Raw genomic sequence first — 24,386 nt, 5'->3', positions numbered from 1 at the left:
CGCTCCCCTAAGAAGTATTTTTAATGCAGAAGTTACTTTACCAGAGCTGTGTCTGCTTTTCAGGAAGCACACTAGACCCCAGCGGCAAAGACAGAGCTCTATCTGATGCAGATGCCGACTTGGTTCACGGTAAATCAGTCTTCAAACTTCCTCAGTCCCAGCATTTCTGTTCACTCACCCAAGTCTAATCTTTTCATGGCCAATTCCCTCTCTGCACCTCCATCGGAACAGCCTACTGTCCCCAGCATGCACGTCAGTGGTTCTGTACCTTTCCTGAGGACAGAGGACAGACAACCACCTGTGTTCGTTTCCTTCCACCAGGAAATGGTTCCCCCACCTGCCAGCGACGTTTCTAGCTCAGCTAAATCCCATTCCTCCCAGACAACTGCCTGATCAACTGCTCTTTGGAAGGTGGAATTTGCACTAGCGCTCATTTTACACGTCTGATATTACACACTGATAACCCTAGGAGACCTTCATTCAGGTCCTTTAAAATGTACAACTTTCAAAAAATCTACACTTCTGTTCTCTTTTCCCTTGAACCTATAAAATGCTTCTTGCTAGATAAGAACAGCGTTTGCACAGATATTTTTGTATCCTAAGGGCAAGGGGGTGTGGGGGTCAGGCCATTGCCATTACTGAGTGTCAGGCCCTGGGAGGCACCACACGTGTTCTTTACTCACATCTTACAACAGCCCTGAGGGATGCGTAGTATTTCCTCCATTTTATAGCGGGTGAAATAAGATTGTCACCTACCCCTGGTTGCACATCTGGTCAGATCACATTTGGAATCCCTTGTCCGATTCCCAGGGTCACTTTAAGCCTGTGGATAGGATGTCTGTTCAGGAAGGTCCTCCAAGAAGCAGATGCCAAGACAAGATTAGAGGTATAAGCCATTTATTAGGGGAAATGCCCACAAAGATTCCATGAGGAGGGAGCAGGACTGGGCAGGGAGAGCCTTCAGACTAGGACACTGAAAGCAGAGAGGGAAGAAGGAGTGGGGAGGAAGGGCTTCAGATCACAGCACAGTTCTGAGAAAGTCCCTACTAAGTGGATGGGGTGTCCCTGAGCAAAGAGGCGGCAGCTGGTGTCGGCCACACCATCCTGTGGCAGACCCTTGGGGGAGAGCTGACCGGTGTGTGTCCATGGCTGCCATGGTGCAAGTTACAGAGACACGAACCAAGGACTTAAAGAAAGCACATTATAATCATCCATGCCAATGGCCACCCCAGGTCATTGAAACAGCCACTTAGAGGGAGTGCTGTGACCTCTGACTTGCAGACTTCTGAATTTCATGGGCCAGAAAAACCAGGAGACCAACTAAAGTTACCCCCCAATTTTTAAAAATTTCTCCAAATAAGACATTAATAGCCAAATACTCCTTACTACCACCACCATTTATTTATTTATATGTTTTTAAAGAATTTATTTGTCAGAGAAAGAGAGCACAAGCAGCAGGAGCAGCAGGCAGAGGGAGAAGCAGGCTCCCTGCTGAGCGGGGAGCCCAATGTAGGATTTGATCCCAGGACCCTGGTATCATGACCTGAGCTAAAGGTAGATGTTTAACAACTGAGCCACCCAGGCGTCCTCTGCCACCGTCATTTAATATAAGATACTTTAATACCCCCCAAAACTAAGAAGAGCATAATCTCTAAGTGAAGCCCTTTGAGTCGAATACATTTAGCACAGTGAAAAAACGTTGTTCTTGCTACGCTTGTTTCGCCGCAGTTTAGGTAAAAACAAGCTCATGGACTGGGTCTCAAAACCCAGTCCGGGGTAGTTAAGTAGGGGACGGGGCCCTCAGGCAGCTTCTAACCCTGAGACTGATTCATCCCACTCACAAATATTTACCACGCACGTCGGTGTGGTAGGTCCCGGAAAGACAGCGAGGGTCCGGGGCCGGCCCCTGCGCTGTGGAGCTTCGTACCTGGCGAGTGGAGAGAGAGAAGGAAGCAGCCAACACAGGAATTCGCACTCCAGCCTCGCCTGTGGTCCCTGCCCCCCGAAGGAAAGGGCCGCCACTCAGAGAGTGCGGCCTAAAAAGGCCTGTGTAAGAAGGTGACATTTGAGCGAAGGGAGGAATCCGCCTTTTGAAGTGCCGGACGAGGAGCCAGAAAGACGTAATTCTCCAGGAATAGTAAGTGCAAAGTCCTCCAGAAGAGAGTGAGCTTGGGCCATTTGAGGAACTGAACGTAGGCTTGGGGGGGAGGGGGCTGCAGCATGAAATGAGGTAAAGTGGGGCAGCCGCGGGATCAGGCAGGGCGTATTTCCAGCGTGGTGTCTGGCTGAGAGTCCTCTCTAGGGCTCTAACAACTTTATTTCAGTGACAGATATTCCTCTTTGTCTAAATACGCTAGAAGTTCATGGGAAAGTAGAGTGTGAAATTGCTTGAAGAATGATGTCCGGGTATTTCCCCAGAAACATTCAAAGGGATATACTTACCTTACAAATTCATCAGGGCTTTCCTGTTTGCAGGCTAAAAAAAAAAGAAAAGAAAAAAAGAAAAGGAAAGAATTGTTCCGTCTTTCAGGGGTTGACATGTATTTACCACATTTGTGAGATTTTTGCACACATCTAGCATGGCTGGGTATTTACAGTGAGAACTCTGACTTCCAAGGGCGCCCCAAATCTGCACACTCCCACCAGCACATTTTCATCTGTAGGTACTCCGTGTGGGAAACACGCTCTAGTCAGATTCTTGGGACTGGAATGTGGGGACTAGAGTGCTTAGAGACATACCTGAATGACCAAGAAGAGAAAGGTGATATCTTTCATCTGGAGAGAGCTTGCGTGGGCCCTTTCCTCTTATGCTTCTGTGGCTGACCTCAGGGCTTCAAGAGGCCATTCTTTCCCAGAGGGTTTTGCATACCTGTGTGCTGATATCCCCCCAACTTGCCCGATCTCAAGAATCACCAGAGGCTCTTGATAAAAATATGGACTTCCAAGCCCACCCCAGAAGATTCTGTTTAGGAGGTTTTGGTGAAGGCTGCAAATATGAGTGGCTTCTCCCAGCAGCCCAGGTGATTCTTACCAAGTGTGTTTAGGAAACTCTACCTTGAGGGGCGCCTGGGTGGCGCAGTCGTTAAGCGTCTGCCTTCGGCTCGGGGCGTGATCCTGGTGTTCTGGGATCGAGCCCCGCATCAGGCTCCTCCGCTATGAGCCTGCTTCTTCCTCTCCCACTCCCCCTGCTTGTGTTCCCTCTCTCGCTGGCTGTCTCTATCTCTGTCAAAATAAATAAATAAAATCTTAAAAAAAAAAAAAAAGGAAACTCTACCTTGAGGCTCTTCAGAACTTTCTAGCTCAGTGTTCACCAAACTAATCCAGTCACAAGATAACCTAGAGCATTTTCTGAATATTCAGCTTCTCAAGCCCCAGCCCAAATGAATCAGGATTGTCAGGCAAGGGGCCTGGGAATCTGTTACATTACTGAACAGTCCAGATTCATTTTGTGATAACAGAAGCTTAGTGAGCACTCTGAGGCCCACATAGAAACTTTAAGATGTAAGATTCTGATTCGTGACAGCTATAGAGGAACTCAGAGATCTGCATTTTAAAATAAGCTCCCACGTGATTCTGACGCACAAGGTTCCTGGACCCCCCACTTTGAGAAATACTACAGTCCATTTAAACTTATTACAACTCGTGCCTTCGTTCTTAACACAAAAGCCTTGACAGCATTTACTATGAACTTGCATATTTCCTGGCCTTTGCAAGTGCTGCTCATAAATCCCACCTCTGTGTTTTAAAACCTTTCAACTTAATTTTGTTTTTCAGTGTTTTATTAAGAAAAATTTCAAACATGGGGTGCCTGGGTGGCTCAGTTGGTTAAGGGTTGGACTCTTGGTTTCAGCTCAGGTTATGATCTCAGGGTTGTGGTATCAAGCCCCACGTCTGACTCCATCCTCAGTGGGGAGTGTGCTTGAGGTTCTCTCTGTCTCTCTGCCTCTGCCTCTCCCCCACTAAGATAAATAAATAAATATTTTTTTAAGAAAGAGAAGAAAAATTCTAAACATATGGAAAACTTGGAAGGATAGTTCACATTACACTCACTACCTGGTTCAACATTTGTCACATTCATTTTATCCATGTATCTTTTTGCTGAACTAACTTTCTTTCTTTCTTTCTTTCTTTCTTTCTTTCTTTCTTTCTTTCTTTCTTTCTTTTTCTTTTCCATTCTTTTCTTTTCTTTTTTCTTTTCTTTTCAAGAAGGCTCCATGCCCATCTTGGAGCCCAAAACGGGGCTTAAACTCACAATCCTGAGATCAAGACCTGAGCCGAGATCCTTAACCCACTGGGTCACCTGGACACCCCTTGCTGAACAATTTCAAAGTAATCTGCAGACATCTTGTCCCCTTGACCCCCTCACCCAAACACCTCAGCATGACTATCTGTAGAAAACAGCAAAAAAGTATTATTTTTCGTAACCACAATATCATAGTCACATCTAACAAAACTATTAATAATTGCCTTAATATCAGGTAATTCCAAGCCTACGCTCAAAATCGCCCCAATTGTCCCCCAAATGTAATATGCCTTATAGCTATTTTTTTTCAAACCTGGAGGCAATCAAGGATAACGCACTGCATATGGTTGTTATGTGCCTTTTGTCTCTTTTAATCTAGAACAGTCCTTCCACCATTTTTTCCAGACCGGTTGTCTTGGAGAATGTCCTTCTTTCTGGATTTGTCTGATTGTTCCCTCATGGGGTTCTACCAAACATACTAGCAAGCAAACAGTCTCATACGAATATATGTATATTTGTATTTATAGCATATTTACAGAGACAAAGATTTGTCTGCTCTCTCCCACCCACACAACCTCTTTCCCCTCTCAAACAATCATATTTAATAATAACATTATTGAACTCTTACAATATGCCTGCGCTGTTTTAGAGAAATTTAAATGTATTAACTTATTTACTCATAACAATAATGAGGTAGATTTGTCACCAATGAAACTAAGCACAGAGTGGGAAGTGACTAGTAAAAGGTCAAAGGGCTAGGAAGTGGTAGGGCTGTGTTCCAAGACCCAAGGCTCTTGCTCTAGAGGTCGGTCTTTTAACCACAAAAACAGAATTATAGCAGAGACATTATTCTACAATTTTAAAAAAGCTTATTTCTAGGCCAATACATGAAATTTGATTTATCATTTTTATCCCCAACAATTTATTATAAACATGACCATACAAAAAAAAAATTGTAAGAATTGAATGTTAAACACCTATACTCAAGATTCTACAATTAACATTTTGTCATATTTATCACATCTTACTTTACCTATGTATCCCTCTATTTGTCCACCAAGCTATCATATTTCTAAGGCATTTTTTCAGACTATAACTCATTTTAAAAAATAGCTGTAAAAGATTTATAGTATGGAGGTTTGCTAATTTATTCACACATTCCTCCACAGATAAGCAGTGTTTTGCTTCATAAACAGTGCTAAAATTGACATTCTTGTACATTTTTGTATACCTTGTAGTAATGATGCTTTAGCTTCGGTAGAATAGATTTCTAAAAAATGCGATCATCAGGTTAAAGGATATGCCTAATTTAGTAGATACTGTTGGATCTCTTTCCACAAGTATAATGCCACTAGTAAAGTCTGGGAAGGCCTGCATTTCTTCTCCTTGTTTAATCTTCTTACTGCTAGAAGAAACGTGGACTGCAAGTATAGAAACATGGAGTTCTCAGGACACTTCCCTGGTACAAACATCTATACATCTGGCCCCCACCAGATGCTAACAGTGTTTAAAATTTTTGCCCATCTCTGTTGAAACTATTCATCCAATGAGCGCCAACTCAGAAGATGCATAGTGTCTTTCTGAATTTTCTGGCAAAATTTCTGCCTCCATTGGTCTCGTTCAACACTGTGTGAGGTCTTCCTCTAGACCCACTGCGCATTGTACGGTCCAGGGAAGTGTGTGCGCATGCGTAGTTTGTGTTCTTTAGCGGTTGAAGAGACCATCCCTTCCTTCTACCTTTCTATCCTCTATTTGCCCAGCACAGTGATTTATACTCAATAAATACTTCTTGTTGAATGAACTAGTGAATGAAATTCAGGAGTAAAGTCCAGAGCAGCAGATAGTGGCCAAATGCTGGAGTCTTTGTATTTCAGGCCAAAGAGCCTGGAATGTATTCAATGTTGATTCAGAAACCACAGGAAGTGTCTGAACTGGGGCCTGGAAAGACTAGAGTTGAGGCTGGGAGATTTAGTAATGAGGCTGGGACAAGACCCCGGGAGGAAGCAAACAGACTCCCAAACAATTATTGGGAGTTGAAGACCTAATTTTTGCAGTGTGATTTTTTTTTAGGATACTTTCTAAATTTAATTTTAGTCAGTGGTCCCAAGCTTATGCAGTGTTTTGTTTTGTTTCAACTTTTGTACATATGGTAGAAAAATTAGAATAATAGAGAAACAAGATAATAATCCTCAGTAATTCTACCATCCAGGGAAAATCACGAGTAGTTACCTTTTCAGTGGAAATCTTTTCAACACCTTTTCCTATGCATATATGCAATAAAATATATTTTAATACATAATGGATATATGAATTTTATTTCTTTTATTATTTTTTATTATTTTATTATTAATTACTACTTATTTTATTATTATATTTCCTTATACATTAAATATACTATACTTATATATTAAATACTATATATATATATATATATATATATATATATATATATATATATATAGGCTTTTATGTTAGATAGAAAACGCCACCTATCTTCAATATTGTATCTTGAGGACCTGACACAGAGTACTCAATATATATCTATTAAATGACTGAATGATAACTATTCATTGTCTTTTGCCTTTATGTGGAGATTTTAATACTTTAGCTAATTCATACAGCAAATAGTTAAAGATGACTTGTTCTAATGTCTCTATAACTAATGCACTTTTTTTTCTTGTTTTATCTTACTACTACTAGAAAAAATGTGAATTTAAAATATGTAGACATGGCCTCCTGGAGATATCTTATTTTTTTATATCTTATTTTTTTCAAAGATTTTATTTATTTATTTGACAGAGCGAGAAAGAGAGGGAGAGCACAAGCAGGGGGAGCTGCAGAGGGAGAGGGAGAAGCAGGCTCCCCGCTGAGCAGGATCTGGACCTGAGCTGAAGGCAGACACATAACCAACTGAGTCACCAGGGCACCTCAATACCTAGACATTTTCTTAAGCAGTGATTTATAAACATAGCACTGATTTATCTGGACTTAGTCATCTTTGAAACATTTGAACATGAGTTATTTGATCAAAAGTATTATTTACTGAGCAAACACCAATTTCTTCCTTTCCCAGATTGTAGGAAGGAGAAAAGCAAAAGAATGTTTAAAGAATGTTAATTTACAGGAGAATCATTTTCAGACTTTACTAGTGGCATTATACTTGTGGAAGGAGATCCAACAGTATCTACTAAATTAGGCATATCCTTTAACCTGTGTACTCACTGCCTAATCCTGTGCCTGGAACAAAGTAGGTAAACAATAGGTATTTTTTCAAATGAATAAATAGAAAAATAGTGAACACAGATATATTAATAATCGCTTTTATCCCATATTCTCATTCCTTTTCCAAGCAGTGTGGATTTTTTAGGACTTGTTAGCCACTTTTTTTCAAAAAGATTTTATTTATTTATTTATTTGTCAGAGAAACAGAGAGAGAGAGAGAGCACAAACAGAGGGAGTGGCAGGCAGAGGGAGAAGCAGGCTCTCTGCTGAACAAGGAGCCCCACACAGGGCTCGATTCCAGGACCCTGGAATCATGACCTGAGCCGAAGGCAGACCTTTAACTAACTGAGCCACCCAGGCACCCCAAGCCACTTCTTAATTATCCATAAAAACTGGGTACAGATTCATATGGAAAAATTTCATGTTTAATACAAAAACATATTTAGGGGATAGTATTTCCTTCCTTCAGAGTCTTGAATTCACTCCTCAGAATAAGCAGCATCACTTGGCTTTATCTATACTCCCTTTCTCATCAGAGAAAAGGCCCAGAGGCAAGGGAAATCACGAATATGGTAAACCCACAAAAACAAGGGGGGACTGGTAACTCATTCATGCTTATCTTTGTATTTCTCAAAAATAGCTTAAAAATTAGCTAAATCAGGATTGTTTCCTAGGTGAAAGGCTGCTGTAAGGACTACATTTTTCCATTAGGTGGCAGTGTTTTCTTTCTTCAGCATAAGTAGACTTCTTGAAAATTTGCCTCAAGGTTTGTTCGTTTTGTTTTTGTTTTTTAGTTTTACGATTCTTTCAGTAATCTTCAGGTGACAATAAATAAGTTAATGAAAATGATGTTTCTTTCACTTTCTTTAAAAAAAGAAAATCACCCCTGGCGATTTCAAAATCATCAGATGCAGATCTTGTACTTTGGCTTCCATTGATAGCAAAGTCTACACCCGGGTGGACCACTCTAACCCTCCTGCCCATTTCCTGATCGAAGTTATTACAAGGACTAGCTAATTGAGAGTGATATCTTGGAGCAAATGATGACAAGATTTTCTGCCTCTCTAATAACAAAACAAAAGTAAAACACTGACTTTAGAATTCTCGATTTTAGGGAAAATATTCATTAAATTATGCAGATGCCTTTCTTGGCTGGTTAATAATGAACCTAAAAAATTATTCACGTACCCTATTTTAATGATAACACCTAAAGTTTTGCAGCTCCACAAGACCTTTCAATACCCCCAACAGATAGTTAGGTGCTGTCACATGTCTGACAAAAATAAACGGTGCAGGAACTAGGTTTGAAGAAGGCTGGCAGGATTGAAATTCCAGCGACATATGCTGGAGTTGGAAAACGGAAATGTTAATTAGCGGAATAATATCTCAAATACTTTATCTACAAAAATACCGTGTTAGCGAGAGTAGGGAAGGCTGGATCTCAAGCGCGCATTTCACTGATTTCTCAGAAGTACTCTTTTATAAACAAAGCTTCAAGTTACTGGAGAAAATGTTCAAGGGTTGTGTTTCACTGAAAACACGGAGATCGCCGGACTTGGCCATCAAGTCCACCCGTGAATATTCACCTGATAACAGAAAGTACCGTGATTTTTAGGTTTCAGGGGATTTTTAACCAATCCTCTACTTCTGAGACCAGCCGGCAGCACTTTGTGCAGCACACCCGGGGCCTCTCCACTCCCCGCCGCACCCCCCTATTCTCTCCCGCGCACGTGGACCTCTGACCCAAGCCCGGCCTCGGCCTCGGCCTCGCGGACTGTCCAGGTCCAGGTAAACCGGCCAGCCAGGGGACTCTGACGCGCTGACAGGTGGCCTCGCTCGCCTTCCTGCAGCCCAGGGCGGCGCTGTTCTCCGCTCCCGACCCGCGGCCACAGCCCGCGCGCCAGGCATAGCTCCCCGGCTGGCCCCAGAAGTCGGGCGGCTTCCCCAGGGGAGAGCGAGGCCCGAGAGGGGCGCCGGGTTGCCCGCGAGGCCGCCAACGAGAGCAAAGGGCAGCCAAGGCCGGAGCCAGGTGAGGGGTGATCAGGCAGGGCACTTCTCGCGCCCCTCGGACAAGGGCCAGAAGGAGCCCGGCACCCACGCACGTCCAGCACCGTGTGTCGCCCCTCGGTTTCCTCCGCCCTGTGCTCGGCGACCCCCCGGAACCCGCCCACTCCCCCCGCGCCAGTGACCCCAGGTCTCCACCGTCCGCGGGCCAAGCCGATTTGCTACCCCCGGGCCCCAGTAGGACCCAGGGGTCACCCAAGTCGGCGAACCACATTCCCAAGGACTAGCAGCCGGTGGCAGCACCGCCCCCTCTCTAGCGCCCTTCGGGTCTTCTACTGCCTGCGCTCCCGCGGCTCTAGGGCCCCGACCTCTCCAGAACTCGCTGGCGGCCAGGGGAGGAATTCACTCGGACCCCTCCCCTTCCCCAAACTTCTTCCCTCTGCGGGGCCGTTCTTCTAACCCGACCCCTCCGCGCCATCCGGCTCCTCCCTCTCCGCTCCCCTCCCCTTTTCTGGTCCCCACTTAGGAATCCGGCCCCCCCACCCCCGTCGCCGGCCGGGTCCGGGGATCCTCCCCCCGACTCCCCCCGCGTGCCGCCGCCGCCGCCCGGGTTCCTCTCCCCCCTCTCGGGCGCTCCCTGCCAAGCCCATGATGTAATGGTGTATGTTAATCAGTAGCATGTGGGGAGCTCCGGCTCCGGCGGCTCAGTCCTCCGCGAGCCGACACCTGAGGCAGCAGCAGCGGCGGCGGCGGCGGCCCGGACCCGCAGCGCCGCACTCTCTCAGCGCCGCCCGCCCCGACGGCATGGCCCGCGGCCCGCGCTCCGGGCGCCCGCAACCTCGCTGAGAGCCGCCGCGGCCCCCGACCCACGCGTGGGGCCCCGAGCCGTCGGGATGAGCCGCGCCGAGGTGAGCGCCCCCACCCTTCCGACCCCGGGAGGGGATCCGCCGGTCACTGGGTCCCCTTCGCGAGAGACTTCCCCCTCTGCCCGAGAACTTCTGGGAGGCGGGAAGCGGGATGCCGGCAGCTAGCGGCCCCTCAAGGGCTGAGCCACTGGGCTCTTCTGTCTGCCGCTGGCGGCCACCCGGACAGGGATAGGAGTGGGGGAGCCCCCGAAGCTGAACTTTCTTCTTTGCGGTCGTTGGGGGGCGTGTGCGGGCGGCGTGGAGCCGCAGTCTCGGCGGAGCCGCCCTGCCTGCTGGGGGAAGCAGCGTTTCGGACTCGGGCTGTCTCCGCGCTTGGCGCGCGCCCGGGGCCGTGCAGTCTTCGGCCTGGGAAGCGCGGGCGAGGCGCTGGGCCGGCCGGACCCGCCCGTAGGCGGTGGCAGCCAGGGCAGAATGCCTAAAGCACACACGCTCGTACACACAAACGCACACGCACGCACACATCTGATCGCTCTGGGCAAAGCAGGCCCTCGGAGACCTCCCGGGTGGGCTGGCGCGGCGCGGCGCGGGGGAGCCGGGGCTCCGGGTGAGCCTCCGCCCGCTGGGAGCGGAGCTTTGGGTGGGGAGTTTATTTTTGTCTCGAGCTGCTGCCGCGGCTGCTCACGGCCTAAATCCAGAGGGGCGCCTGGCGGTGGAGATGCTGGCTGTTGCTGTAGATGGAGCTGCAGCCGCTCGGCTGCTTCTCCGGGAGGAGGAGGAAGAGAGGAGGAGGAGGTGGTAGAGGAGGTGGAGAAGGAGGAGGAGGAGGTAGAGAAGGAGGAGGAGGAGGAGGTAGGGGAGGAGGAGGAGGTAGAGGAGGAGGAGGAGGAGGAGGAAGGAACTCGGGCTGCTGCTGCCTCCGCCTCTGTTTTGCATTAGCCCCCACCCCCACCCCCGCGCCCCTTCGCAGCCGCATTGCAAGTTTTCCGCGCGAGGATCTGTTGCTGGTGCTGGCGTTTGCAGGCTCAGCCCTCGAGGCCACCCCGGGTGGGGTGTGTGGGGAGCACCAGCCGTTCGCAGCGGCAGCAACAGGAAGCCGTGGGGTCTCCTCCCGCACCTGGGAGGGAGGCTTCTGGCCATTCCCAGAACGTGAATAGCTCCTCTCGCGCATCCGGGTGCGGAGGGGGCTGCCGGAATTTGGGGGACCAAACCCTCCGTGGGGCGCCCCCCCGCCCCCTCTGATGCACTCGTTTCCCGGGCGCGCTCTCTCGCTGGCCGAGGTCTCACTGCAGCCTTTCTCTCCTTCCAGTGGTGATCGCCGCTCGGGAATGAGGGTGTGAAGGGTCCGAGCTGCCGCCCAGCGGGGAAGAGACCCCGGGACGCCGGAAATCACCATCCCGAAGCTGCGAGAACGGGGGGAAAAGAGAGCATTCTTTCAGTTTGTGTGCCTTGTGGGGAATTTTTTTTTAATCGTTATTTTTTTAAAAAAGAAACATTTCCGTGCTACTGTCTGTCATCATCTCTGGGGACATCAGCCAGAACCACCGGAACGTAACTGAAACCAGACGAGAGAGGCAGGAGCCGAGGCAGTACCTGCAGCGTCCGGGCACCAGAGCCACCTTGGAACGGGAACGCGTCTCCGGCGGCCGCGGGGCTGCGGTTCCGCCAAACTTTGGGGCGGGCGGGGCGGGTGGGGCGCCTAGGGGGCTTCGTAGACCGAGGGCCGCCCCCTAACCATGATGTTTCGCGACCAGGTCGGGGTGCTGGCGGGCTGGTTTAAGGGCTGGAACGAGTGCGAGCAGACTGTTGCGCTGCTGTCGCTGCTTAAGCGCGTGAGCCAGACCCAGGCCCGCTTCCTCCAGCTCTGCCTGGAGCACTCGCTGGCCGACTGCGCCGAGCTGCACGTCCTCGAAGGCGAGGCCAACAGCCCCGGTAAGTGCGCGGCCACGGCTGTCCCGCCTGTTACCCCCCCCTTCCTCCTTCCCCCACCCCCTCCTGCTTCCCAGCCTCCGGCCAGGGCCCCGCCCCCGGCCGCCTCCCAGCGGGTACACCGAGGGCCGGAGCCCGGGGCCCTTGGCATCTCACTCCCCCGCACCCCCCCCCCCCGTCCCTGCCGCCCACTTACCTCCGCTGGCCGCTTTGGTTTTTTGCCCACTGTCAACTCCTTCAGCCCATTCCGTGTGGTAGCCACGGTAGCATGAATGATTGATTTTTCTCTCATGCAGTTTCCTGGGAAATAAGTAAGTCAGATCACGTAGAGTCTGGATTTTCTGGGCTTTTTTTTTTTTCCCCTTCTTCTTTTGGGCAACGTGGCTCTCTGGATTTCAGCAACACATGAGGAAGCCGGACTGCCCTTCAGAAAACCAAGCTTTGATTAGGCTGTATGAGGAATACATGGAAATTCAATTTTATTATTCATTTTCCCCCACGGATATTCCAGTTTCAGAGCTCTGTCTTCAGACTAAGATGCAGGTGACGCTACAGATTATTACGATGATATTTGCAGTTGTATTCTGTGGACTTATCAATCAGGACCTTAATGTATTGATATGGAGCTTGTAGAAAGGCTCTTATAAAGGGTCTCGGTGGAGAGCAGGCATGAATCAGGGTCCCTAATGCTTTTTGTTGAAAAACTTTACTGAATATAACAGAATTGTTTCATATTCCTCTGATAGTATTTACAGACATCTCAACTAGTATAGAAAGTGAATGTACAGGGAAGGTTCAGCAGTTTTCTGTTTGCTAGCTTGGGTGGTGACAGACTGAAATTATATCCTGGGGTGGGGAGGTGGGGGTGAGGATGGGGGATGGGGGAAAGGTCTGTTGGTTGTAATTTTGGATGGGGGAAATTCTTTCGTTCATGCTGCAGCAGGAGGGCGAACACGGCCCCCAGTGTTTACTGCAGAGAAAAGAATGCAGGGTCTTCTTCCAGCTGTTCCATGTTAAAGCCGCCAGCCTGCGAGACTCCGCAGAGGTCTGGGCTGCCATTTGATGACAAGGTCCAGTCCAGGGCAGCAGGGCCTGAGAGACACTAAAGTGAGTGAGTGTGCCGTCAGGGCAGCAAGAAGAGAGCTGGCCTCCTCCTTACTCGTCCTCCCTGGTATGGTGCTCATGAGGCTGAAAACCCTTGGATGGGAGGTTTCCATATATAGAATCATAGGCTGGAAATGAGCCGGGAAATCCTCACAGCCCTTCTCCTGACCAGACAGGACTGTACCCGGAGGTCCCTGTGCTGCCAGGTGTGGAAGGCCACACCGAGAGAGATGACACAGGCCCCACTGGGACTCAGCCTGAGCCCGAGCAGCCCACCCCATTACTCACAGGGGTGGCGGTGGCGGGGTCCCTTCTGTTCAGTTCCACATTTATAAAGAGCTGAAGGGCCAGCCTCCTTCATTAGGGTGTGGAAGCATAACTAGGAAAACCGGTGATCTACTCTCTTGACTTCTGTCCTTGATAGGACAGGGTAGCCTGGTTCAGCTGCTTGATTTTGTTTTCTCAAACCTGTTTGACAAACCAGGTTATGTAAATTTTCATGTGGTGTAGAATGCAGAGGATTTCAGTATACTAATTGATGTTGAATGCTTGCCTTCACTGCTTGTAGGAAATATTACAAATAATGATCATTATTCTTTCGGTGACTCAAATGTTAGAGCGACATTTTTGCCCTTTGACTTAAAGGAGACTTTTCCCCCACGTAGCAGCAGTTCAATAAGTGAAAGCATTCGTGTGTGGTGTAAAAAGAAGTTGCTTACTTTAAAAATCTTGCCATTTAATAAACCAAGAAAAAATGAACTTCTCTGAGTTTTTAAAAGTCACTTGGTAATTCCCCCCCCCCCAAGTTTTATTTTACTACCCTTATTTGTGTAATTACGTGTTCACGCTGCCAAATGTGGTAGACGTACCAGATCTAGAGCCGTTCTGTAAGACACGGACCGTTTTCCAGTTTCTGAATTAATCATTCAACCTGGAGATTTTACTTCCTTGGAAAACTTTGCACTTGCTTTGTTGTGTGGCCAGGACAGACATTCATTAGTAAGGTTGTGTGATGTCTCAATTTGCTTCTATTTGGGCCTCATAAAGAGCACCACGATTTATCAGAGTCTATCCGTGTTTTGTGTATGGCTCTCTCACGTATCTGGAACCTAGCCAAGAACCAGGAAAGGGGCAAAAATACCTGCTCAGCAATCAGAATAGAGGGCAGAAAGTATGGGAGAATACTTCAAACCCTTTCTCAGAACATACTTACTCTTCCTTTAGGCAACAATCCTAACAATTTTTTTTTTAACGTGAAAAATAATCCATAGCATATTAGGGGTAGCACCTTTAGAATGGGATGGGGGGCTGCTGTAACCAGCACTGCAAGGTGACCCTAGACAGTTTGGCAACTGGGAAAGAGATAGAAACATTCTAACTTTAGACATAAGAATTGGGAGCAGAAACCCTGAAGGTTTGGGAATGTGAGGATAGGAACCCTCAGTTGATCTTGCAGGCATTATTCTGTAATAATGTAAATCAATAATTACTATTTACCGTGAATGAGAGTGAACTACCAAAAAGGGTATGTTTTTAAATACACTCTTTGAGAAGAGAGGGAAATATGCCATAAACTTTGAAAATATTGACACTCAAGATAATTAACCTCCGAGGAGGTTTTGGTGTGTAAAGCTCCTACCCATTCAGAAAACTAGGCTGTGTAGATGACTCATTCATTGGCTGGCTGAGGTTTCCTATACCAAAATCATCACGTATCACTTACTTTGTAATCATCAATTAAAAAACACATATTTCTTCTTGTGTTGAGAGATTTTAAACCTTGGTGAATGGGAACCAAATTCATATCTGAGGCATGATCTCAGTATAATAAAAAATTTAATTAGTCATAGTACGAACTTGGCTCTGTTTTCTCCAGGACTGACTTTAAGCAGAGAGAGATAATTTGTCATATTAAACGGGTTTGTTTGAGATCTGTGGGATGTATTTTGATACTCACTTTTTAGTCTCTTAAATTTAGCGTTTATTGAGAATTTAGTGGTTCACTGGTTTATCCTTTGCCTCAGGTTCATGGTCATCTGAGATCCAAAAAAGTGGTTGAGTCAATCGCTATGGGTGTATGTGTGTGTGTTTCCCTCTAGATTTGATCAACGGGTATTGCTAATGATCAGCTTTCTAAGTAGGGGCTGATGTCTAGAAACCTCAAATCATAGATTAGTGCTCTTTCGCCACCAGCCCGGATTAACCTGGAGACTTCTGGCCAGTCTCAGTTTGTAGGTGGGTATTTCTGGGGCTAACAGGCACTTTGATGCATAAAAATGGCAAAAATGGAACCCACTGACTTTACTTGCAGCTTCCTAAAGAAAAATAGGTTGTGTGGCATTGTTTATTCCTGACTTTTGTCCTTTGGACTTGAAATATGTTTTGCAGTGGAAACAGTGTAACAAATGGAGGTTCACAAGTGCAATCCATGAAAGACTTACAAAACAGTGCATACTTTGTGGGACAATTGCATATGTTTGTAGCAAATACATGGCAAAAAAGAGTGTTGCTTTACTTATACCTTAAACACAAGAGAAAAGATCATCTGAAATGGCAGTGCCTGCGACAAAACCAATTGTGGAAGCTGAACAAGGACCTGTGTGCCTCTTTACTTTCATTAGAGGGTGAAGATGTTGATTCTGTGATTTTATGGTGTTTGGTTTCCATAGTGTAGGCATCCCATACCCCGAGTTGCTTCTTTAGATCACAAATGGAGTCAAAGGAAAGCAGAAGAATTGAGATTTTCCTGATGGGACTGGAGAAGATCTTGTGTTTAGCTCTTCCTTTCTCTTATTCATTCAGCATTCATTTCCTGACTGTCTGCTACTCTCCTGCCCCTGTGCTCTGCAGTGGGGAACACAGAGGTATCTTACTATATTCCAGAGCCTGGTCCATGGATACCCAGTGTTGAGTGAATGACTCCTACAGTATCATAGGTGCTGAAGCGTAGATACGGGAATAAGAAGGGTGGAGGCAGGGCTTCTGGGAGCATTGTGAACTTAGCAGCTAATTTTCTGGAGGAGTCAGAGAACATTTTACTGGAGAGGAGATATGTTTGAGTTGAATTTTGAAGGGTGAATAGGAGCTGGTTCAATATGTCCAAAGGATTATAGAGAGTAGGCGTGAAGGCATTTTTCAAGCAGAAGGGATAGCTTTGATAAAAATGTTGCCTTGTGAAAGGGCCTGTGCCGGAAATCGTGAGTTCACAGTGGCTAGAAGAGTACAGAATGCTGAGCTCTTAAGAGGCTGAAGTTAAAACAGAAGCTGTGGGTGTGCGGGATTTTGCCAGCTAAGGTGTTTGGACTCAATCCTGCTGAGATGATAGAAAACCCAAGAAAGCTTTTAGGAAAGGAGTTAGAAGATGGAAGGGGTGTGTGAGTGTGTGTGTGTGTGTGTGTGTGTGTGTGTGTGTATTTGTACACTTTTGGGAAAGAGCACCTGGTATTTACATGATCCTCTGAGAGGCAAAAATGGGAGAAGTGAGGTAAAGTTTGGTTGATTTCAGTTTCCGTGTTGGTCACCTGGTGGCATCATCAGCTCCAGGCAGCTTTGTTGCTCTCAGCATTGATTGTGGGGGAGAAGAAAGGATTGATGTGGAGAAGAAAAGAAGGTATTGTCCAGGTGGGCATTTATTTATATCCATGGGCGGGCATATGTTGTAAAGGATTCTTAGAGTATGGATTTTGAAATCAGAGGCAATTAATTTCTGAGCCTCAGTTTTCTCATCTGTAAAATGGAGCTAATAAAACCCTGCTATTGTCCAGAAATTACTTGTTAATAATCCAGTGAGGACCTCTTCTATCCCCCAGGCTGAAATTTGCCTCTAATTTATGTGGCATTGCCTCTAGTGAATGTGGAATTTATATAAATAATGTTTTTGTAGATGACAGGAGCTCTTCTTATCTAAAGGATTATCAGGAAGAAAGTGGAGATGACTTGGCCCCCTGAGAAGAGACGAGTCTACCTCACTCCATCTTCTGCATGTCAGCTTTCTTCTATTCTTTATCACGTGGGGTCCTACAAAAATTCAGCCCTGGCCCACTGTTCCTACGTAACTTTTCAGCACGTTTGCCCCCTTCAGTTGGTGAATGTGAAAAGCGGAATCGTTTTGTTGATCGAGATGTATAAGGACCTTATATCTGAAGCGCTTTCCACTTAGGGTGTCATTTTCTGCGGTCGGTCTAGCAGGACGGGAGGCAGGTCACGCACGTTTAGTGCTCCCCGGTGTGAAGAACTTGGATTCGGTTCTTGAGCTCGGGTGCTCAAGGGCTTCAGCAACTGAGCGTGTGCTGTAAACAGGTCCCGCCAAGGCGAGTAAGAGGCAGACAACTTAGCAGCAGGCCAGTTGGTGTGTTTACGTTTGAATAAACAAAGCAGGGTGACATGAGGGTCACAAGGGCTTGAGAAGTAGCCGGAAACTTCCCAGTATATCCTGACAGGTGCGACTCTGAGGAGAACTGTGACAACGCCAGAGAAGGCAAATACCTCTCTTCCTTGACCCGAGGAGAGACCTGGAGGGTCGCATCTCCGAGTGAAGCGCTCTGTGAAGCTCACGTGCTGGGAGAGGTGTGGTGCTTTTTTTCTTTTTAAAATAGAGCTGTTGCTTTGAGTTCGTAGCGGGCTCCTTCCTTTCCCTTCCTCCTGATCATTCCTTCCACGGCCTTCCTGACTTCCACCAGTTCGCATAGATTAAGATGCAGAGTCTGGATGTCTCCTCTGAGCTAGTTTTTGCTTCCGTGGAAGCTGTCTAAGGCAAGGATCTCCCAAAGAAAGCAGAACTTCGAGCAGGAGAGCCAAGCTTTCCCTCTCGGGGAGCTAGTCCAAGGCCAGGGCCTTGCTCCGAAGCCTGTACTCCAAAAGCCAGCGTGGGGTTTGGGACAAAGTGGCCTGATTTGCACGTCACTCTGTGGGACTCATAAGCTAGTTGTAGGCATTTGCTCCCACTCCACGTATGAACATGGTCAGTTTTCCTCGTCTTGGTTTACTAGGGGAAAAAAAAAATCAATCAAATAATTCAGCAAAGAGTATTGGATCAGAAACTGTGGTGCCAAGTTCCTCATCACAGATTCATTCACCGAATACCCTAGCAGAGACTGAAGTCCGTGTCAAAAGGTGAAGTCGGTGTAACGATTCTTCTCAGGGAACTTCCACTTGAGTTGTGGAGGTAAAACAAACATCAATATATATAACGGCTAGACCATAAACAGTTACTGAGTGCTGGGGCTCCCACTAGAGAACGGACCTGGAGCTGAATGGAAGGGAGAGAACAGGATGGGTGGGTCGTCCAAGAAATACTGAGTGGAAGGAGTAAACCTGAATGTGTCGTTTGAAATGAGTCCTTTAAGGTTCACACACTTCTTGCCTTTGTAGTATCTCAAATGCAAGTTTTATAAAGGAGACCACACATATAGGGGGATTCCGTGCATGAGCCACATCAGAGGCAGGCTTCCTGGGCCTTTGAAGGATGAGTATGAGTGCGTTAGAGGTAGGGGAGCATGATGCCTCTTGTTCATCAGGAATGAATTCCTGAATGGAAGGAGCAATCCAAACACTTTTGTGATTTCTGACATTTGAAGGTAGGAAAATGAAACATCTGCTCGCCTAATATTTTTATCCCTAAAATTACCCATAAAATTATGAGGCTTAGTAACAGTTCTCTTGGCTCCTCCCCGCAGGATACCTTTGTATGTTACTTTGATTAGAACTAGTGTTCAGCAGAAACATTTTGAACACGTGTAGGAAAAGACAAAAGCGGCTTAAACTAGTTCTGAAAATATAATGTGCTTACCAGTCACGTGGGGATCTTGTTAAACTGAACACTCTGACTGAGGAGGTCTGTATTTCTAATAAGGCCCCAGGTGAGGCTGCTGCTGCTACAGGTCTGTGGCCCACTCTTTGAGTGGAAAGATCATAGACTTAGTGGAGGTGGAAGGTTATTTAGAGGTAATTGGTGCACTGGCTTTCAAGTTTTATGGATGTGTAGCAGAAGATTTTTGTTTGCTGCAGATGAAACTTTACACAAAAGCTTATGGGAAGTGGATGCCCCTCCCCCTTCCCACCCCCGACCCCAACTCCAAGGAGAGCAGTTTGAAAATCATCTCTGTCCAAGCCCTGTGATTTCTTCCCTTGGCTCAGAGGCATTCGAACCGTCTCTTCCAGCCCGAAATGAGTCTGGGTTTGAGGACAGCAGCGCTGGGCTCTGTTGTAACATTTCCCTGAGCTTTTTAGAGGTGCCCCTGCTGGAATTTCTGGGCATTCTAATGATCAGTGTCCCATGGAAAATGAGGCTCCAGGAGAGATGCATTTTTTGCTGATGCTATGGGCTGTAAAGTTGAGCTGGAAAGAGCAGGAATGTGAATTCCAGAGACCGGATGGGAGAGATCTCTTCCTCCTTCCCCGGCGCCCTCCCATACAGCACAATCATTGGAATTTCTGAGGCAGCTTATCCTGATCTGTCAGTAGAATTCAAGTGTTTGTGTGTGTGGCATAAACACACATAGAACATTGACTTTTATTGTGTACATTTCTGTCTGTGTGAGCATGTGCACCAAATGCGTGATGGAAATGCGTGACTAAAATGGCAATGCAGAACCACTTCTGAATTTCTGAAGAGCCTTAAAGGAATAGGGGAATCATGAAAACCTCGAGAAATAACACTGTCTCAGTTTGTAAAAGAAAAAAGGAGGGAGAAAGTAGGTTCTGTGCAGGGACCTGTGAAGTTAACACAGATCTGGTGGCAGATCCCAGAAGAGTAACTGAAACTTGATTTGCAGGTGTTTGGATGAGGAAGTAGGAAGTGGCCTGGTTTTCCTAAGAATGGGAAGCATGCGTCGGGGAGAACTAATGTCATTTCCTTTTTGGTGGGAGAGTGGGAAAGGAAGGGAGATAGCATACAAGAGACTTCTGTATTCTAGGCAGATCACAGGAATTCTGGTAGCCATCCCCTATCCGAATTTTAGCACGGCCTTTGACAAATCCCCTTGTTTCCTGCTGAATGAATGGAGATGTGGAGGCTGGGTCAGAGTCTAGTTATGTGGCCTTCAAGTGGCTTCAGTAACTGACGGGCAGGCCTCGCTCCGGCTCTGTCAGCCTTAGAGGAGGACTTTGGTGCCGTTCCTCGTTGCTCACGTGTTCTAGCTACATCGTTATTCATGCTGACGTGTGACTTAGCCTGGGGTCCCCAAGGAAGCAGAGCCCTAGGCAGGGGCTAGCGCTCAGGTGGTTTATTGAGGGCCCTGATCCCAGGGACAGGAGAGGGTGCTGCAGAGAGAAACAGAAGGAGGGAAAGCCAACGCAGGCGTATTTACCCAGCTTCACGGCCGCTGACTGTGCCTCAGAAGGGAGAGACAAGGTGGCATTTATCCATGGCTCCCTTCTCCCCTTGGTCAAGGGCTGCCCCAGGGTCCCAAGTCTCTGTGCTACCCGGTTTGCACATTGTGAGTGCTGAGCCTTTTCCAGGGTCCCACACAGTGGTGTCAGAGAAGCCACAAGGCAGAAGGCTAGAGAGAAGTGGTACAACTGAGGCACGGTGCTGTCAGGTTGTACCGGCCCCAGGCTGGTGGCTACCACAAGGACTAGTGTCAGCCGTGCTGAGAAGGTGTAGTTACCAAATCCACGGATGAACCTAGAGGGGCAGCTGGGGGCCTGATGACAGATTCGTGAGCCAAAATACTTGCATAGAACAGGATGACTATTAAATCTCCGTAAGCAGAGCCCCTACGTTTGTGTCCCCGAGTCCTCCGCTGGAAGAGGCACGGCCCCGCGGTAGCAGGCACGAGAAGGACTTCTGGCTTTAGCAGACTTAGAGTTTAGAAGGAATAATGGCACGATGCGGTTGCCCCCAAAGCCACTAAACCTTTAATAATGCATTGTATGTATAATATGGTATATAGTAATATTGTCTTCAGAAATAGGTCCTCTCTGCCGGCCAGACTGGCCCTTGAGTCCGGGGAGCAGTTCTGGTGCACACTTTGAGGGAGATGGACAGGTGAGGACGTGGCCAGAGGAAAGAGGATGGTGGGGCACTTGAAGAACCGGGGGAACATTTAGGCTGGAGAAAAGGTGGGCAGAGAACATGACAACTGTCATTGGTCCCTTGAGAGTCTGGCTTGGAGTTGAGGGCTTCAATTCTGTATCTGCGTAGAGGGTAGTATCTAGAAGCTGACGTGCCTTTAGCTCAAAGTAAAGAAAAGCTTTGTGACGATTAGAGCTCCCGGACAGTGGCTTCGGCTGCCGTAGGAGGCAGTGGCTGGGCTCTCACCAGAGGTGGGCAAGCATTCAGAACAGCGCCGGGCACCGAATAATGCTTCTAAATAAGACTGGCTCCTGGTTACCGAGTGCCTGCTCTGCGCCAGGCACGTTACTGAATTCTTTGCATCCATTATCTCATGTCTGTGTCCCAACGGCCCTAGGAAATGAGGTAGGAACTGTCATTATTCCATTGGTCAGGGAGGAAACAAGCAGTCTGACTTTCATACTATGCCACGTGTTTCTCCACTATAGGGACGCCGTGGGTTTCTTTAAAAAAAGAAACTGTGACCTCTTTGATGACCTCCAAAGTTCCTTCTAACCTTAAGATTCTGTGCCTTAGGCGAATCAGGAATAAAGACAAGAAAACAAAGCTGTTGGGAGCAGAGGAGAAAGAGGGAGAGACAGTATGAGTGAATGATGAAGGGTGGTCTTAAGAGTCTTCTTCAGATTCTTTCCAGTGGATTCCTTCTGTACTTCTTGGCCTGTTGGTGCCCCCCGATTTGTGCCTTTTGTTTAAGAAATATGTAGAGTGATTTTCTTTTCTTTTTTGAAGTAGGCGGTGAGGGGAGGCTCCATCACCTTGATGAGCAGGGCCACCCTGTTTAAGAAAAGATGTAATGAGCTGAATGGGATCTTGTTTCTTTTGCGTCACACAAGAGCCGTGATAAAGCCCTGAGAGTGTCAGTCATTTATTAGCAAAGGTAACTCATAATTGCAATCTCTACCTCCAAATCTTTTTTTGTTTTCTCCACATGGTTCTTAAAGTGACCATAGGATATATTTTTTGTAGGGTAATAGCTATCTTTTCTTTCTTTTAAAAAAAGTTTTTAAAGACTATTTATTTGAGAGAGCGAGTCGGGGCAGAGTAAGAGGGAAAATCAGGCTTCCCGCTGAATAAGGAGCCCAATACCAATATGGGGCTGGATCCCAGGACCCTGAGATCATGACCCCAGCCAAAGGCAGATGCTTAACCCACTGAGCCACCCGGTGCCCCTCTTTCTTTTTTTTAAAAAGCACTTTCTATGTGTCGGGCACTGTGCAGGTGGCTACACATATACAGAACTGCTAGCTCCAGTTATCGAACGGATGAATGATACAAAGAAACAGAATTAATGGTTATAAAAATTAAATGCGCTACATCGTAGTAATTAGATAGTGTGCTTGTGACCCAGAGTTTAGCACATAGTAAGTGCTTATTAACTGGCTTCAAAATTATGTAAATCCACAAAGTAGATCTTATTTCCATTTTCCAGATGAGGGAGCTTAGGTTGAGAGGGTTGGAAAGGTACTAAGGTCCCTGAGGTGTTTCTGATCCCAAAGCCCGTGTTGGATCCTCACCACCACCTGAATGCTGCAGGGCTCTTCCAGTTCTTAGGTAAATAAAAATGTTGGCGGTTAAATGAAAAGTATGTAAGGATATTTAATGATAATTTTAGTAGGTTTCCCTCTAACATTTTAGAAATCTAATCTTGGAAGAATTCTTTTTGGCTTGTCCATTTTAATCCTATGTGTAGCTTGATACGGCTTGGCTGCTTCTTTCCATTGGCATTTTTTTTTCTTTAATTAGTGAGAAGCATCGATTCAGACATTTCCCTTCCTGTAAGGAAGACTCGTGGAACGGAGGCTTCTGCCACCTGTGCATGAACAGGCAGGACCTGGGGAAGGAAACAGGCTCTGCAGGCTGCAGAGAAGAAAGAATGAGGAATGTGTTATCTAATAGCTCATGGCATCCTTGACGTTGACAAACTAGCAATTGATGAGCTGGGTCAGAATCTCCTTAGGATCTGGAGTTGGGCAAAGCACCAACTTGAGGGCTGTAAATCAAAACCAGCTCTCCCATTGTTTGTAAATGGTGGAAAATTTCTGAAGATTAGTTTAGGAAAACATATGTTACAGTTGGCGTAAGAGTGAGTCCTGCTTCTTTCATTTTCTAACAGCATAAAATTCAGGAGGTGGGAGAGACTTTATCTACGGCAGCCCCTCTTTTGAAGATTTGGGAGGACTGAGGTCAGCTGGGGGTACTTGCCAGTGGGAAAGGTCTGGTGTTACTTCGGTCGCTTTCCGACCATCTGTGACCTAGACCTTGGTATCGCACCACCTTCCTGTGGCTGCCACGGTCACCCCGTTCAAGGATTATTTGCTGCTGTGTTTACCTGAGTGTCAGGGCTATTCATCATGGTGGTCTCCTCAAAGTCATGTCCACAACTCCCTCCTTTTCGTTTCGTTACTCCCAGTAAAGCACAGATTCGTTTTTATTGGAAGATGATTGGCATTCGTATTTTGAAATACCAGAGAGTTACAGCGTAGAATGGTTTGGCTTTATTTTAGCATCATCACAGTTCCCTAATGTCCTCGTGTTTTCGGGGAATCTGGCTCGGCCGCTCTGGAGTCACTCGAAATCCCAGCAGAGAGCCGGGAGTTGTTCATGCCTGTCCCGTGCCTGGGGGACGGATCTCATTCACTGGTTGGGGAAGCAGTTTCTGTGCATGGTGATGTGGTGGACCAAGCACGGCTCCTCCCGAGGGGGTCCCCCGGCCCCTTAGGGCTTGCTGCCACCCTGCAGGTACGCCCTTTGTAGCACCAGTCACAGGGCGTTGTCACTGTCCACCTTCCAGGCTAGCCTGCGTCTTCCCCACTTTCGCCTGCCAGCTCCTAATAGTGTGCTCGGCGCCTAGGTGGTCTCAGTATGTTTTGTCGAAAGAATGGTGAATGAGTACAAAGAAATTTAACTCCTAGCCGTAGCCCACAAGGGGTTTACATCTCGGTTGTGA

The 24,386-nt window shown here is 47.1% G+C and overlaps 1 protein-coding gene across 1 annotated transcript in view; it reads left to right on the top strand.

Annotated features, from left to right (window-relative positions):
- The first annotated feature begins 10,131 nt into the window (after window positions 1-10,131).
- Window positions 10,132-24,386, top strand: part of SAMD4A (sterile alpha motif domain containing 4A) — a 206,943-nt gene continuing 192,688 nt past the window's right edge. The window contains 2 exon segments of the mRNA XM_045810375.2: window positions 10,132-10,377; window positions 11,642-12,264. Of these exon segments, the coding sequence (XP_045666331.1) occupies window positions 12,069-12,264 (196 nt within the window). The 5' untranslated portion in view covers window positions 10,132-10,377; window positions 11,642-12,068.

This window comes from Ursus americanus, chromosome 26, assembly GCF_024610735.1.
Source record: "Ursus americanus isolate L20-20 chromosome 26, mUrsAme1.1.p, whole genome shotgun sequence".
NCBI classification, from domain to species: domain Eukaryota; kingdom Metazoa; phylum Chordata; class Mammalia; order Carnivora; family Ursidae; genus Ursus; species Ursus americanus.
The sequence above is the reverse complement of the archived record's forward strand: the minus strand, read 5'-3'. Positions and strand labels throughout refer to the sequence as shown.